Source organism: Diorhabda sublineata, chromosome X (genome assembly GCF_026230105.1).
Source record: "Diorhabda sublineata isolate icDioSubl1.1 chromosome X, icDioSubl1.1, whole genome shotgun sequence".
NCBI classification, from domain to species: domain Eukaryota; kingdom Metazoa; phylum Arthropoda; class Insecta; order Coleoptera; family Chrysomelidae; genus Diorhabda; species Diorhabda sublineata.
This window is the reverse complement of record NC_079485.1, coordinates 23105877-23123594: the sequence shown is the minus strand read 5'-3', so window position 1 is coordinate 23123594 and position 17718 is coordinate 23105877. Positions and strand designations below refer to the sequence as shown.

The following is a 17718-nucleotide window of genomic DNA, read 5'->3' as shown; positions in this document are numbered from 1 at the left end:
ATTGTACATAACTAGGTATAGTGCTTATCTTAACAGAAGTCGCAAATATAATTTTCTGCCGTTTCTTTTTCACTGCATTCTTTGTGAATCCAGGTTGAACAAGAGCAGCAACGAAACCAGACTTCATTATTAAGTCCGAATTCACCACATAATTTACTTATGTCATTAGTATTCTCATTTTCTTTGTCTGAGCTTATCTCATCTCCATCGTCGTCATTACATAATTGTGCTAGGGGATTATCCTCGCTGCTTTCTTCACTGCTAGAAATTAACACTCTTCTCTTCACAGATTTTCCTTTTGCTAAAGCTTTTCCTTTACCTTTTTTTCTTCTTTTAATCTTCTCTTTCTCTCCTTATCTTCTAGCTGTCCTTTTAGTGGCGTGGCGGTCAAAATTTGAGAGTGTTGTTTCTTTGAACGTCTTTTAATTTTCTGAATTTTTCGAGGCACTGGGCTCAATATCTCTAAAATGTTACTACGCGAAGTACTGGCAACAGATTCGGTTTTATTTGCAACATGTGTAGAGAGTGCTTCCGTTGCTATGTCATTGTTGAATGAATTTTCGTTTCAAGTAGTAAAGTCTTCAACAATTGGGTCTGATATAAAATCATCATCAAACACGTTGGGGTTTATGGGATGAATGCCAGTCACTTCGAAACCTTTTACTGCCTTGTCCATCGAAGCTACTCTCAAATAAGCTTTGTTAAATACTGAAACCATAACATCATGAGTAATTTTTTCATATGGATGGTTTTTCATATATAAGTCACACTCTGTATGATAAGCTGTCTTCAATGGACCGTAGAAAGTGACATCCAGCGGCTGCATTCTAAGAGAAGTGTGCGGGGGCAAAGATAGCATATGGATCCCGTTTTCCCGGCAAAATTAATAAGCCTTCAGTGACAAGTGAATAGCATGATTGTCAAAAATTAGTAGAGTGGGGTTTTTACCTGTTGCAGTAATATATTTGGCAAAGTGACGAAGCCATTTCTCAAAAAGTTCTTCGATGCTCCACCCAGACTTTAAACATATATTCAAACTCATACTCCAATAGGCCCCTTGAATCTTGAGACTTGGTTTGATTCTTTGGCGCTTAGGTCCTGAGTCAGGTAGAAAGAGGATACAAATTTTGAGATAGATTTTGCATTACCACGAGGACAATAATATCCTTGATAAATAATTTGTTAAGTTTTGGCAATAATAGTTATCAATAATAATCGCACCAAAATATTAATTTGTTTGCGTCCTTCGGGATCAATCAGCTAAACGATGTATCAATTTGTGAAAATGCCATGACCTTAATATAGAGCAATAGTAAAGGTATATTTTCATGATAGTTGTTCAATGTTAAAAAAATTATTGTTGATTTATTTTTCTAAGCTATTTTCGTGATTATCTAAAACCGGAGGCGTAACTAATAGTGAAATAGATGTACGTTATTCACTTTCCACCTTTCATCTTACTATTTCTTCTACCTATGGTTTCTCCAGTCCAATATTAGAAATTTATAAGTTAATAGTCTGTATATGTGTCCAATTATAAATACGAATTTTATATCAACGAAGTTGTAAACATTTCTGGTTTTTTTAATCATCATGCTTTTACAGAGTCTTTTTTCTTGTAAATATTGCTCAATATATATTCAATACAGTCCTCAAAATATTGTGGAGGTGCTACAAGTAACTAAATATTGAGATCAATATCAGAAGAGGAAATATATTCTGCTCAACGGAAGTAGTATCATTGATTTTGATATATTTTCAAATCCTGAAAATAGATCTGTAATAGTGATTTTATCCGGTACATTATTTCTGTAAATAACATGTAAGCACTCACAATCTAAATTTTTTGGGGCTATTAGATGGATGCAATTGATTATTGCCAATTTCTTGTTAACATTAAACAATCCCATTCAGTATAATAAAAAGATGTGATTCATGTACTTATTATGTGTACTTAATGTGTTAAGAATAGAATGTATTAGTGTATAATTAACCAAAAAAATTAATTACTAACATAATTCAGCTGTTGTTTATTACATTGCTGATGATTTCCTAAACGAATTTACATCACTCTTTGTTTTAGACAGGGGATTAATGCCAATTGATTAACAAGTATTGATTTTTATTTCACTAGAGAAGTTACGTTTCTGGAAACTTAATGTGATGACATTAGTTGTCTTGTTAAATAACTAATAGAGTTCATGTAGTCTGAATTATATCAATGTTAAATGTTCAAACGAACAAATCTCTGGACTGCAGAAGAAGGTATCTATCTCTGTATATTAGACGTATTTTTTATTTTTTTATACAACCTGTTTCTAAATTGATTTTTGGTTAATAAAGATGTTTTGCCAATAAGATCCTTTTCATTTTACGACATGAAAAATAACCAATATATATATATATATATATATATATATATATATATATATATATATATACAGTGCTTTTCAGATAAAAGTATCCACCTTTAATAACTTTTGTAATACTGGTATTTAGAAAAAATCCAAAAACACGTCAATTTATGTTGGAAGGGGCAAGCATTATGGCTTATTTAAACTTACTGGAAAAGCCACCCCCTCACCCCTAGCAGCATCCCCTTTATTTTTTTAAATTACTTTTCATATTTTTTATGTAAAATTTGGATACTCCTCTTTGAGCTGATTTCAAAAATGTATAATACTTGTAGGTTAAAGTGGTTAGTTTATGAGATAAACAATTTTTCTTTTAAGAGCACAAATTTTACTTATTATTTACTTTCACCTTATTTGCCTGTACTAAAATGGGTTGTACAACAGTTCAAACTCTTTAATCTTTTTAACTGTGCTATTTATTCTACTTAAAAAATCCAAACAACAAAAAACTCTACTTTTTATTAAAGTTTGACATTGTCAACTAGAATTTGTAGTCACTATTTATAGTGTAATTTGATACATTTTCATACAGTTTCTCTGAAATGGTTTACTCTTTGCAAGAAAGAATTGAAATTGTAGGTTTATACTACCAAAATAATAATTGTGCAAGAGCTGCTGCTAGAATATTTAACGAATTACATGACGGAAGACATGCAACTCATAAGTATGTAATTCAACTGATGGAGAAATTTACCACCCATACAAAGTTAAGTTGGTGCACGAGTTGAATGAAGATGATTTTGATCGTCGTCTAGAGTTTTGCGAATCAATGACGCATATTATCAATAACAATCCACAATTGTTAAACAATATTTGCTTTTCTGATGAATGCTCATGGTCATTAAATGGCTTAGTAAGTAGGCATAATTGTAGATATTGGGCTGAAAGTGATCCACATATTATGCGTGAATTCCATACACAACATCCCCAAAAGTTAAACGTTTGGAGTGGTATCCTAGGTGACCACATTGTCGGACCATTCTTCATCAACGGAAATTTAAATGGTGAATCATATCTTGAGTTACTCAGGGAAGGGGTTGACCCACGTATTACAACAATAATAGAAAATGATGATAACCTTTCCGAAGATTTACTGGTATTTCAACAAGACAGAGCTCCCCCACACTATGCTATGCCTGTCCGACAATTTTTAAACGAAACATTCCCCGCTCCTTGGATAGGTAGAAGGGGGCAGATGATGGAGTGGCCACCTAGGTCACCGGATTTAACACCCCTAGACTTCTTTTTATGGGGGTATTTAAAAACAAAAGTTTATGCTACCCAACCAGAATCTCTGGATGATTTACGAGAGAGGATAGAAAATGAATGTCGACAATTAAATCCAGCCGTATTAAGCAATGTCAGAGAGGCATTTCAAAATAGATTATACCATTGTATGGAAGTGAATGGTACTCATTTTGAACACTTATTGTAACTTCATAATAAATAGCACAGTTAAAAAGATTAAAGAGTTTAAACTGTTGTACAACCCATTTTAGTACAGGCAAATAAGGTGAAAGTAAATAATAAGTAAAATTTGTGCTCTTAAAAGAAAAATTGTTTATCTCATAAACTAACCACTTTAACCTACAAGTATTATACATTTTTGAAATCAGCTCAAAGAGGAGTATCCAAATTTTACATAAAAAATATGACAAGTTATTTAAAAAAATAAAGGGGATGCTGCTAGGGGTGAGGGGGTGGCTTTTCCAGTAAGTTTAAATAAGCCATAATGCTTGCCCCTTTCAACATAAATTGACGTGTTTTTGGATTTTTTCTAAATACCAGTATTACAAAAGTTATTAAAGGTGGATACTTTTATCTGAAAAGCACTGTATATATATCACACGACACACACTTTTGCACATTTGTTACGAAATAATAAAAATTCAAAAGTTTAATTATTTATTATTATTAGTTGGAGTACCTTTAAATTATTTTTTCATGTTTCGTACAAAATTTCTCTTACCTTTTACTTGAAATAAGATGATTTATTTTTTGTTGTCTTCACTTGAATTCGGTTATTTTTTTTTAAATATCTCTGCTTGCTGCTCGTGAAAAAAATATTCAACTTAGTTTTGTTGCTCAAAAAATTATATCTTTGAATTTCTTTGGTCGATGTCTCCTTGAAAGTAGGAAAATTTTACCTTTTTACCTGAAATCATTTGATTATTTTTTTTAATAGTTTTACCAATTCATTTAATCAACCACCTTTTGACTCTATAGAAGTATGCAGCTTCTCATTCTGAATCGATTGATACCCATAATTCATTTTCATAAAAAATATGACTTACCTGATTTTTCCCCCTTCATTTTAAATATAATGTATAGGTTATGTGTGTATAAAATAGTGGGCAGGTAGAATAAAATATCTTTTACATTAATCAACATTTTATTTAGTTATTTATTTCGAATTTTTTGACCGATCGCAATACTTTTCTTACCTACGGTATAAGGTGGGGTATAGGGTAAGGAAAGTAAAAATCATTTCGGCGGCAGGGGGCTGAATCACTCTAAAGATCCTCAACCACGGATTTGTGCTATCACCATAAATTATCAGCAATGATAATGAGAAGAATGTAATGTTATTGATATTGTTGAGCTACCTCCAGATAAAGTCGATGTCGTTTCCGATGAAAGCGAATTGGAAGACACAATTCCTCAAGATATTCCTGGAACTGTTGAAATTCAGTCCAGCCTCTTGGAAGAATAGATCTTCAAAGCCCGGTACAGAAAGCTCCTCAAACCAGTTGCAAGACGGATGTTGTATATTGGAAGAAAACCAAACGTGATTTTCCCAAAGTCTTGGAGTATGATCAAGAGATATCAAAGAGGTAGGAAAAAATAAAAAATGATTTGAAAGGAATGTCTGAGGTTCAAATATTTGCGACGTTACTTACGGAAGATATAATGCTGTATATAGTGAAGCAAAGTGTCACGTATGCTACCTAAAAAATCGCCACTCATTCACATTGTCGGTGGACTGTCTTCGAAAGTTCATTGGGTTTCTGACACTGACAGGATACCATTCTCTTCCACAGGAGCAATTGTATTGGTGTGAGGATAAAGACATAAATCTACCCTATGTAATGAAATGTATGCCGAGAAACAAATATTTAGAAATAAAAAGAAATCTACACCTGAATGATAATTCGAAAATAGATAACAATCAAAAAAGTTTCAAAATTGCTCCTTTGTTAGAAAAAATGAACAATAAGTTCTTACAGTTTGGGGTTTTCGCCAAAAATATAAGCATTGACGAACAAATGATCAGACATCACTTTTTGAAGCAAGTTTTTACGTGGTAAGCCGATTCGATTCGAATTCAAGCAAGAGGCGATGTGCTGTGCTGAAACTGGATCCTGTTTCCGTGCAGAGCTTTATGAGGAAAACAGAGCCAAACATTCCCAGTTGAAGAGAGCCTCTATTATTCTAAAACACATTTCATTGGTTGACAGCCCTACTGATCATTAATGAAAACTTTAGAAGAAAGGAACCATCTCGGTGTATAGAAAAGTGTCTGTTGAAAGGAAGCAAATTAAGGTGGCGCTACAGTAGCAAGTGAAAGGATTTTAAAAAGAGTGCCACAAATTATTATAGTAGGATAGTAAATTAAATTCTTTTTTGAAAGTCATAACTATTTCAAAGAAACTATCAACATACAAATTCATTCGAAAATTGTACATAAAATATATAACTTCTAAATTCATATTATCATTTCCACTTGCTACACTAGCACTATTTTGGCGAGTCTTTTCTGTTTACAGCTGGACAATTTTTCCACTAATTCCCCATACAAGACGGTTCTCCTTACTTTTACCCTCAATAGTTTAAGATAATAGCCTCATCATCTGTAAATATTTTTTATTCAACTATTTAACGCCATTTTCTATCCAAATACTGTAGCATTGCGTCCTCTATTCGTGAAATATTGAAGTAGAGCGACTAGGTTTCTATCTAAACAATTTTTAATTCAATTTTATTTTGATTTTTCAATCTATTAACTGGGGCACTGATAGCATAAATCAATTTAATCACGTATACATTATGAAAGATATTCAATCTAGCATAAGTAAACATACGTTTTACACAATTTAATATTTAAACGCAAATTTGATCTTTTGTACCACCTTATATAAGCAAATAAAGCTACATTATTAAATTTAACATAGATATCTATCCACTATTGTCGTATTGCGTCTCCTATGTGTGAAATACTGAAGTAGAGGGAGTTGGTTTCTACTTAAAAAGTTTTTAGTTCAACTTTATTTCGACAATTCAACAAATTATCAAGCTTAAATATTGCATTGGATAATATGAATTTAATAACATATAAAGAATGTGGGGTATTATTTATATTATAATTTTTTCACAATTTGATACTTGAACTAAACTTTTTGCAGCCTTAGGTAAGTTAATAGAACTACATTTTCAAATTTAACACACGTATCTATCCAAATGCGCATTGCGTCCTCTATTCGTGAAATACTAAAGCATTCTAGAGCACAAGTAGGTTTCTACTTAAAAAGTTTTAAGCCAGGGAAAGGGTTGCACTGAATGATAATAATTGTATCAAATATAAAACAGGGGATATATAGAACCTAGAAAGAAAATGTTTTCACTATCTGAAGTTGAAAATCTAGGAATACGTAAATGTTTATAATGATATTCAATTATCAATGCCAACTTGTGATGATTAGTAGAACTACATTGTAATATTAAATGCAGCTTTCGAACCAAAAAGTAAGTAGTAGTAGTTAATCTACTTTAAAGTTTTGCGTTAAAAAAAATAAATATCCACAAAAATGTATTACTAAATCATTTCAAGAATGAGAAAAGTATTTTTTCCATTTTCTGTATGAAATGGTTATTTATTTCAAAAGAAACAATTACCGCTTGGGAATTTCAAGTCCATAATATGTCTTTGAATATTACTGTAAAAATCTAGATTTCTGTAATTTGTTGAAACTAAATAGAATATATAGAAATCACATTAAATTCAATAAATAGGTCAGTAATTATCAAGACAATAATTGTTGGGTAGTAGTCACGGAATGGAAAATATTATTTCAAATAATTGTCTATATTTCTCTTTCATTTTTTAAACAATCACGAATTATCAGAGTCCTCTTTTTTTAACGATAGTAAATATTAATACTCAGATTACTTTGTAGAAAAACAAATATAAATCCGAACAACGGTCTTAAGTACTACCCATGTAAAATTAATCGAGAATTCTTTGTTTCGGTAAATCGACACCCAAAAGCGGCGATTTTCCCCAACAACACATAACAAGTAGTTGATTGGTAGTAGGATAACGAACGTAACATTTAAAGAAAAATAAGGGCCTATCAAATAGGTAAGTAGGGCTATAAATTGCGCGTAATGCCCGACACGTGGTTGTTACGACAAAGTGGATATTATCCTCCGTGTGCCACGCGTCACATTTTTGTTCTGGTATTCTTTTATGCATTGTGGCGTATTCCATTATGATCATTTACCAACATCGCTTTGTAACACAGATGTGATATGCAGAGGCGTTTCTTGAAAACGAAACCTAATCAAGAAATTGTATGTTTGAGAACAATTATTCTTTAAATTCACACTTAGATATATCTTATAAGAGTTTTATCGTATCTGGCCTAGGATTGATACGGGTAAGAGATTATGAAGTGAAAAAAAGATACGAGCATACAATTAGTTTGGTTTTGGAACACTTTAAGGAATACTTGCATAATTTAAAAACTGAAACTAAATGTTGATCTTAGTATTTCTTCTCATTTTAACAGTATATTGATATCAATTATATTTTTCATTGTACCAACGCTATTAAAAAAACTAAATTTTTCGAGAATAATGATGGGTTATATAATGAATAGATAACTTTATATTTTTAGTAATTAACAAATAATAAACAACATCGGCTGCTTATTTGATTGCGTGATTTTATTTTGGTAATTAATTTCTTATACAGCAGTAAAAAGTAACCTAACTATACTGTCAAACAAGCTTGCAAATAGATGTTGATGTGAAAAATTTTTTATGGAACGAGTCATCAATACTGTTGATTCATATACCTATTAACGAACAAAAGAAATATATGAAAAGATTAGTTTACCGTGAAAAATATTTTTTCCAAATTGATCAAAAGACGAGAAATATTCACAATGAAGCTTCGTTTCTATTTTTATCAGCGGCAGCGTGGCAGTTCCGATCATGTACGGCAGATACTCTGACTCAAGCAGAAGAAATGTACACCATTTTCAGATCTCTGCTGCCAACGTGCTTTGTAGTCCTTTTCTTATGATGCCAGCATTAATTGAAGTGAAAGAAAGATGAACCAAGACAAAATGCTAAGAGTGATTCAATGATGAGAAGATGGTGCCGACAGTTTAATGTTGGATGTAATCAAGTGCACAGGGGATAAAGCTTGGGTATCTTACGACACCCCAGAAAGTAAACAATAAATGCAATGGAGGCACACTTTCTTCCCAACGAAAGTTAAGCCTAACATTGTTATGTGTGTTTTTTGGGACAGAAAAGGCCTTTTGTTAATTGATTTTTTACCACAAGGCCAAACAAATTCAAATGTTTACTGTGAGACCATTAAGAAATTGCGCCGCGCAATATAGAACAAGCACCGAGGGATTACTGTCAAAAGGTGTTCTTTCCACGATAATTCCTGATCTCATACTGAGAACGTGATAAAAAAACTTCTGCAGGAATTTGTCTGGATCGCGATTGATATTCCTTTTTACAGTCGGGGCTTCGCTTCAACGATTATGATGAGTTGAAAGAACATGTTACCACATGGTTGACACCTTTTACGAAAAAGTTTACAAAAAGTGCCACATAAGTGCCTAGAAAGTTTCGGAACTTCACTCAATAAGTCGTGTGAATAACTGAGAAAAACACATTTTTTTGCCAAAAATTCATCGATGTAATCTCCGTCAAGAGCAATACAATAATTCCAATTCTCCTCTAACTCCTCGATGCCGGACTTGTAGAAGGATTTGTCTTTTGCTTCAAAATAGGCTTCAGTTTCAGCAATTTCTTCTTCATTTGAGCTGAACTTCTTAACGGTGAGCATTTTTTGAGGATTAGCGAATAGTCATTGGTTACTGGGGACCAGATCTGGACTATACGTTAGACGAAAAACCAATTCGAAGTGTAATTCGTTCAATTTAATGATCGTTGCCATCGACTTGTGAATCGGTGCATTATCTTAACAAAATAGTGTTTTTTTCTTCGACATATGCCGTTTTTCCTTGATTTTTGCATTGAAACGATCCAACAAATCTATGTAGTTGATTGTCTCTCCCTTGTGGAGACAGTCGATGAACAATATTCCATGTGCATCCCAAAATATTGATGCGATAATCTTCCCACTTTGAAAAAAGCTTTCTCATGATCAAATATTCATGCATAATTGTAAAGACACTGCCTTCTCTTATTTTTACGGCCTCAACTATCTCACGAAATTTCAATTAACGATTAGATTGTGGACTTTTTTGATGTTTTCTGGAGTAACTACCTCAACTGGACGACCAGAACATTCACCATCATCGCTGTCTATACGATCACAGTAAATTTAATTGAATTGAAATTCAGCAAACCAATAACAAATGGTTTTTCTCGACGAAGCAGACTCGGTTAATACTTTTGAAGCCATTGCTGAGCTTGTACAGTATTTCTTCACTTAATTGGCTGTCACTTAATTCTGACTAATCGATATGTCATGAAGTTTTGCACAGTCTTTTGAAAGTCATATGGATTTCACAATGGCACCGCCATCTGTGTGTCAGTCATCCGACTTATTAAGTGATGTATAGATAAATAATGAGTTTTTGTAAAACAAATATTTTTTTGTATTTTTTATCTGTACCCGTTTTTTCATATAATGAAACTTACTTTGTGGATATACCTCGTATATAAAAAATAATCTGCAAAATACGCGTTTGTCTCTGCCATTCAGCTAATTCTTCTGTTATCATAGCGAACGAATGAGTGCATTATCAAAATGAGTTAGCAAATCAGCGTAGTATTGCCCACTTATTGGTTTCCCTTTTTCGAAGTATCAATAAATATGACACCTTTTACATTCTGAAACACTGTTGCCATAACCTTATTGTAAAATATACTTTTGTGCCACAATTGTATTTGCCGGACTCGTTTCCTTCGTCTGGCAAGCCTATGAATAGGCTATTTTGGGATTATAACACAACCAGCTATCATGTTGTCTAGGAGGACAAATATTGCGTTATTTACATTAAAATTATGATTATATTGATGTTTTATTTTCGTGTTTTTTGACAAAAGATATTCATTGTTCACTACGATAATATGGCCGACGTCTCAAAGTACTTTACTCGAAATGACCAATAGACGAATATTTTGTTTCCCATTATATTGAAATGTTATCTAGAGAGTATTCATATTTTTATCACTTTTGCTGTACATTTGTAGTCGGCTTCAATGAAATACCTATTTTAGATACGTTGAAGTATGCCTATTTTCACTATAAATTGGATTTGGACCAGACCTTTTTCGAAAGTTATATGCCGCGACGAATTTTGAATTATTTATACATTCCTGCAGATACGTGTCATTGTAGATTACTACTCTCTCTCTCTCTCATTTGAGTTGCAATTAAAATAATTTTTCACATAAATTAATTTATACTACTAGAAGCGTTTAAAAATAAAAAGAAAGTCGATTCATCACCCGGATTCATTACTTTCAATTTCAGATTTAGCAATTTTGTGATTTTATTTAGGGTAAAAATGTGTTATTTTCGATAGATTAGTGAGAAGGTTTTTTCGTATAGTTTTTTCCAAACATTATATAATGAATTATCTCCGTATATTGCGTATACTGGTAATTGGTAACTAAACAAGAATCAGTCAGATTGGTGCAATTGAATTTCAAATGGAATTTCCTTGGTTAAAAATCATTATCTCGATGTAATTGAAAATAAAGCGCAGTGACGTGTCGGTGTTCATTTAACAAACACGCTCAGCTAGGCGTATAGTTTGACGTTTTATTCCGCTCTATGGTCAATTCGGGGTGTGTGGGAATGGTTAAGGGTAGAAGGGAATATACTAACTCCATCCCTTGGGAATCCAATGTGGCTGCGGTGACGCGAGGACATATACATTATTCATCCAACATTCAATTATATATAAAATCTGCACTACATCTTGCACTGTTACTTTTTACAAGATACCCCATTATGTATATTTTTTGATATTGGGGTGAAAATAAGAATTTGTTTCTTGCGACAAGGCGTCTGATTATTAAGTTTTAGAGGGATATTAATTGAGTAAAATTTATTTCTATAAATAATTCAGTAGTTGAGAAAACGTGTTTCAAAATTGATATTATTGATATCTCCATGACTAGAACACTATTATTATATGATTTCGTAGAAATCTCTCCAAAAAAGAAATCCATATGGATTTAATCTGGACTATTAGATAGTCAATTAATAGCTCCATATCTTAAATATATCAATTAAATTATTTCAAACGAACAGGACAGTATTAAGAACTGTTCCATCTTGTAACCAACAAGAGTTTAGGTATAAACATAATAAAATATTTCAACAAATACAAAAATCAGGACATATATTTCACACTAAACACTGGTTTATGTCCTGATTTTTGTATTTGCTTAATCTATTTCTGTTATGAAAGTTATTCTATTATGTTGAATTTTTTACTATTAAAAACATCTTAAAAATGTCTCAGAGAAGGTTGCTTAATCAGTTCATAATATTTTTGTAAAATAATCCAAAATTTCATCCAATTTTTGAATCCTCTAGATAAACTTTGCCGTGATTTTTGTAACGCTACTCTAGGTTACTTTCTACCAACAAAAATAGTCTCATTTTCAATACTGTTTTCAATTTTTATTCTTTATTTCAGAAGATATATATTATTAATTGGTTTCTACCTGGAAGTCTTGAATAACTGTTGGAGAGGGCTCACGGAGAAGAGAAAAAACATAAGAAGAGTCTTGGTTAGAAAAAATGATGACGAGTGCTGTGACGATACAAAAACACTGGAAAGTTTAAGAAGAACAACTGTATTTTGTAGTTACAAAAGCACAAACATTCTATGAGAGCAGATTGGAGAATGAGAAATTCTAAAAAAAAAAAAATACAAACTAAATCTAAACATATAATGAAAGTATCAGGTGTAATCACGGTACAGCATCATCTTTAATAGTATTAACGATTTAGACCAATACGAATTTTCCAATTTTTTTATTTTTATAATTCGAAAATTTTAATATGAAAATGAATGAAGACCCAAAAACATCTTAGTTTCTATTATGGAGGGTAGATATAAGGAGAATCATCTGTTTATATGAAATGGGTAAAATAAAGGTGGTGACACATTAGCGTCAGGGTAAATTTTATAATGATTCTTTTAGGTTATATTTATCACTTATATAACGTAAATCATTGACATTTGGTAGAATAAACTGCTTGTATATAAAATTCATACCATGCTCTTTGTCGACTTTAGCGCCATTCTGGAAGCTTTTGAAATCTTGATCATTTACAGCTAGCAACTTTTCTCGCATATGAGATACTTCTTGTTACCTCTATCCTCTATAGTTTCTATCCTTTATAGCAGCACTATATGCATATAAATTTGAAAGGATTGGAAAATGGGCTCCTAATTCAGCTGTGCCCCTAAATGGCGCACTAAATCAGTTGTTTGCACCTCATTTCTTTGTTGACAAGTGAGTAAGAATATTACGTCTAGAATAAATATCTTTTGTAGGTATCTCAAAGCTAAATTTATTCTTCCAGTTTCTTGGAATGGAGAAGTATATTATGACTAGGCTACAACAAGCTATAACTCTAACTCCAGGTTATTTCACATACGAAAAAGGAAATTAACCTTAATTGATTACATACATTGATTTTCCTTTTCTGGGCCTCTATTGAAACTTTATGTTATGATCGGTAACTCCCCTTTCTATGCTTGTTTACAATAGTACTAATTAGGGGTAACTGACCGTTATAAAAAGTTATCTACCTGACTCATCATCAGTTAGTCATCGAACGTTAACCGATACATATCTCTGTTAATAACAAACAAGAATTCTACCTGAAAATGGTCACAATAAGTGATAAAGCAGCGCAAGAGGTTCCCTATTGCGACAAAGCCAGAGTCAGCGAGAAGTGACCAGAGTGCTGAACATGAGTCAGTCACTGCTGTTCAAGTTCAACAAAAGCTCAGAGAAACGTGAGATGTGGTTTTGAGACTTAAGGCAGCTAACCTTGAGCCAAAAATTTGCTAGAGAACTCGTTACTTGGACTGACGAATAATGGAGCTCTGTTCTCTTCTCAGATGAAAGCAAAATGTGCAATGTGGCTTTTGGAGGAGGTTCCTGGATGGTTTTGGGCGGCATTTCGATGGAAGCAAAGGTTGGTTACATATAAGAAATTTTAGGGGATGACGTCGTTCCCTACGCCAGCTTTATTTGCAAAAACTTCAACCTAATGCAGGATAATCCACGTTCGCATACTACAGATTCCGTACGGTAGTATTTGCAAGATGTCGATGCTGATATGGATTGGCCAGCGCGTAGCCCGGACTTCAATCTTATCGAGCATTTATGAGATCAACTCAAGAGAAAAGTGTGGGCTAGTAGTCCTGCCTCAGCCACGAAATCGGACCTTAAAACGGGGCTCCCTGAAGAATGAGATAGCACCGAACAAGAGCAATTGTAAGCTGATATTAGGACCAGGGGAGGGAACACTGAATATTGACAAGTTTATTCCTAATAAATTATTGTTATGACGAATTTAAGCTTGTATTTTCTTTACTGTTAATTATAACCCTTTTTCATTGTTTCTTTCCTTTATCAAAAAAATAACTCCATAACAACATAGACCACTTATTATAACGCTACGACTAATGGCTTTGAGATGCTAAAATCAGAAAAAGAATGGAACCTATAGATTTTTTTCTAAAGACTATTGACCACGAGCGTGCGACTTGAGTCGATTTATTTGCTCACAAGTGTAACTTCTGGGGGTGTTGAATACAACATGGTACTTCTTATTGTAAACCATTTGAACGCATTGTTTATAGCTACTGCTATTTATATCAAACGTGCGTTTCGGTAACCAAGTTATCATCTTCAAAGACCAAAATTAAACCTTGGAATTCAACTGAGAAAGGTACTTTATTAAGCGTCGGAAACAAGCTGGAGAATTTGAAATAAACATTGATATAATGTGGTAGTTTAAGCGATCAGAGTAAAAATTCTAATACAAAAAATATTCGTTATAAAGGGTTGAGGACACCATTGTTTGTAAGCCGTTAATTAAAAAACAAAGAATTAGAATTTGTAGTTTAAACATCACGATAGCACTCTTCTTCAAGTTAACTTTTTCTTTCTTTAATCTACTTTAATTGAATGTCGATGAATTGATACAGTTATACTGGAACGCTCATTAATTTTAAATAAAATAGGGTTGGAATCTGGTATGCCATTTTTCCAGATCGTTTTCAATAAATACTTCTCGATTTTTAAAAGAAAATCACATTCAAAAAGAATTTAATGAGGAGAGGAGTAGAAGTATTGCATTTTATTGTGGCACGTAATCAGAAAAATATTGGTACGAAAAAATAAGAACGACGAACTGAGATGTAAATTATAGCGAATTTAAATAAGCGGAGCACACGAGGCGAAGTCTGCAGTTCAGGAGTGGATTTGAAATATACAGTTTTAAGTTTATTACAAATTTTAATAGAAAGCTTATACAAAGTAAACATTTTCACAGGTTATTTCAGATAAAGATAATCATAACAGAAAAAAAATTAGACTAGGGAAGGGGGATAAAAAATATAGAATGCTGACAACATTAACGAGATAAAAACGCAGTAGTAATGTAATAATGTTTGTGACAAAAATAGTCAGAGGAAAAGAATCACTAAGGAGCTGAAAGATGTACAGGGTGTTTCTAAATTAATGCGTCAAAATTCAGGAGGTGATTGCTCGTATGAAATTAAGGTGGGTCTTTTCTATAAAAAAATTTCCTCAGTTCACCCCTTTCCGAGATATCACCCTTAAGGTGGTGACTAAAATTGAGTTTTATTTTCTTTTCTAAAATTTCAGTGAAGCTAGAAACTTGAAATTCAGTAATTTCCGTGCACTCATTAGGGTGAAATTAGCAACCCTTACTATATTTCATATCAAAACTTCTTTTCAAGTTGAAGTATTTTAAATAAATTGAGTGGAAAATAGTTAAGATGTAAAATGTGATACGATTTATAATAAATGCTGGAAATAACAACCTGTAGCCAAAATACATAGCCTACGTATCATGGATTGCTGTACACGTTCAGAGATTTGAGATGTATAAAAAAGTTTTTATATGAAATAAGGTAAGGGTTGTAATTTCACCCTGGTATACTCCTAAAGTAACAGGAATATTGAAAGAATCCCAGCAGTTAGTCCTTTGCAAGTGCACGAAAATTAGAATTTCAAGTTTCTCGCTCTACTGAAATTTATGAAAAAAGAAAAAACTGAATTTTAATTAGCCCGTTTTAAGGGTAATATCTTTGAAAAATTTGGGCTGAGGATATTTTGTTATAGAAAAGACCTCCTTCTAACTTTTGTCGTATGAATTTAGAAACACCCTGTATGTATAGTAGGCGCGCAAATAACATGTTTTGTGAGAGCGTAAAGATTGAGATGTTGGAACACAAGGAACGTTTAAAGAAAGAAAGAATATAGAATTCCAACTAGTAGAAAAACTTAAAAGTAGATGAAGGCAAAGATAGGAAAAGAAAGCTTTGAAAAAATGATAACTGTCACTAACAAGAAAAAGTATCAGGACAGAATGAAGAAGAATACTAGAAAGAGTTTTAGAGAGAAGATAATGAGAACCAGTTTTAAGTCGAAAAGGTTTTTCAGTTATACAATGTTACAATTCTTTCGAGCTTAACCTGAGAAACGTTGAATTTGGAGGTCTCTATGCAAATTTTTGTATCGAAAAAGTCTGCAGTATTACTAAATATTTGTGTTTGGAACATTCCAAGGTGTCTATAATGGTTTTTCTCCATACAAATGGATAGTTGCAGTTTAGTCCAAATATTTGCAAATAAAGAATGTATTCTGAATACAATGCTGCGAAGTTCTACTTATTAACCAATACATTTTTTCATTCTTTATCTTCATTTCCTGATAAAATGTTTTCACATTTGAATTTAATATCCATTTAATATCCAGTTTTTTATTTGAAATAATACTTTTTTTAGATTAAGTAGTAATTTATTTTTTGGTAGCAAGGTTACTATGAAGTATTTTTTAGATTGTCTATCGTTATTTCATGGTCTCCGTTATTGATAAAACTCATATGTAATCAGCATATGTTGTTTTCTTTGAATTTCAGATGTGTATGGTGCTGGCCCAAGCATACTGCCTTATGTGAGCACTGCACATAATGTTCGCTAATATAGGTATGACTGCAACATTTCAGTAGATTCCAGAATAATGTTTTGTTCAGTTTTATTATGAGTTTATACTTATATACTTATACTTGTTTGAAAACCGGAGATATGACGAACTTTTCTATTTCAGTTATCATCCGGTCGATACGATCAATGGAAGAATATTTATCACGATATTTTATCGATGTAGCCATTTTTTTATATCTCCTGAATGCTCTCCTGTTGATTTAGTGATAAAGATAATTATCTTACCACCCCGACAATGCTAGCTCTCACACATCAGTTCAAACAAAAACGTTTTTGAACAGTCAAAATATCGAATTGATGAGTCCTCCGCCGCACAGTCCTTGTTTGGAATCCAATTATTTTTTCTTATTTACGTAGATCAAAAATAAATTACGAGATCAACGTTTTTTTATACCTGAACAAGCGGTTGATGCGTTCAAATCACATGTTTTGGAGGTACCCCAATCGGAATGGAAAAAATGCTTCGAAAATTGGTTCAAATGTATGCAAAAGTTTAATGACCTTAATAGAGAATATTTTGAAAAGCAATTAAGCCATATTCAATTATAAATATTTGTTTTTATTTATCTATCTCAAAACTTAATTTGCAACTCTCGTAGCTGCTGTAATTCTGACAATGATTCTTATTATCAGAACAAGACTGTGATTTTTTTTCAATTATGAAAATATGTTAGTTGTATAAAATTATTTTTATAATTGCTTTCCTATATAAACATTCCTATTCCTTTGTATATAGTGTCCATTAGAAAAATTGATCTGTTTTTGATCACTTGCTTTGATGGAACAAATATAAATAT

The 17718-nt window shown here is 32.3% G+C and overlaps 1 protein-coding gene across 1 annotated transcript in view; it reads left to right on the top strand.

The window, feature by feature from the left end:
• The first annotated feature begins 13798 nt into the window (after positions 1 to 13798).
• Positions 13799 to 17718, top strand: part of LOC130451061 (uncharacterized) — a 45489-nt gene continuing 41569 nt past the window's right edge. Inside the window, exon 1 of the mRNA XM_056789859.1 lies at positions 13799 to 13857. Coding sequence (XP_056645837.1) covers positions 13799 to 13857 — 59 coding nt within the window. The remainder of the gene's footprint in view (positions 13858 to 17718) is intronic.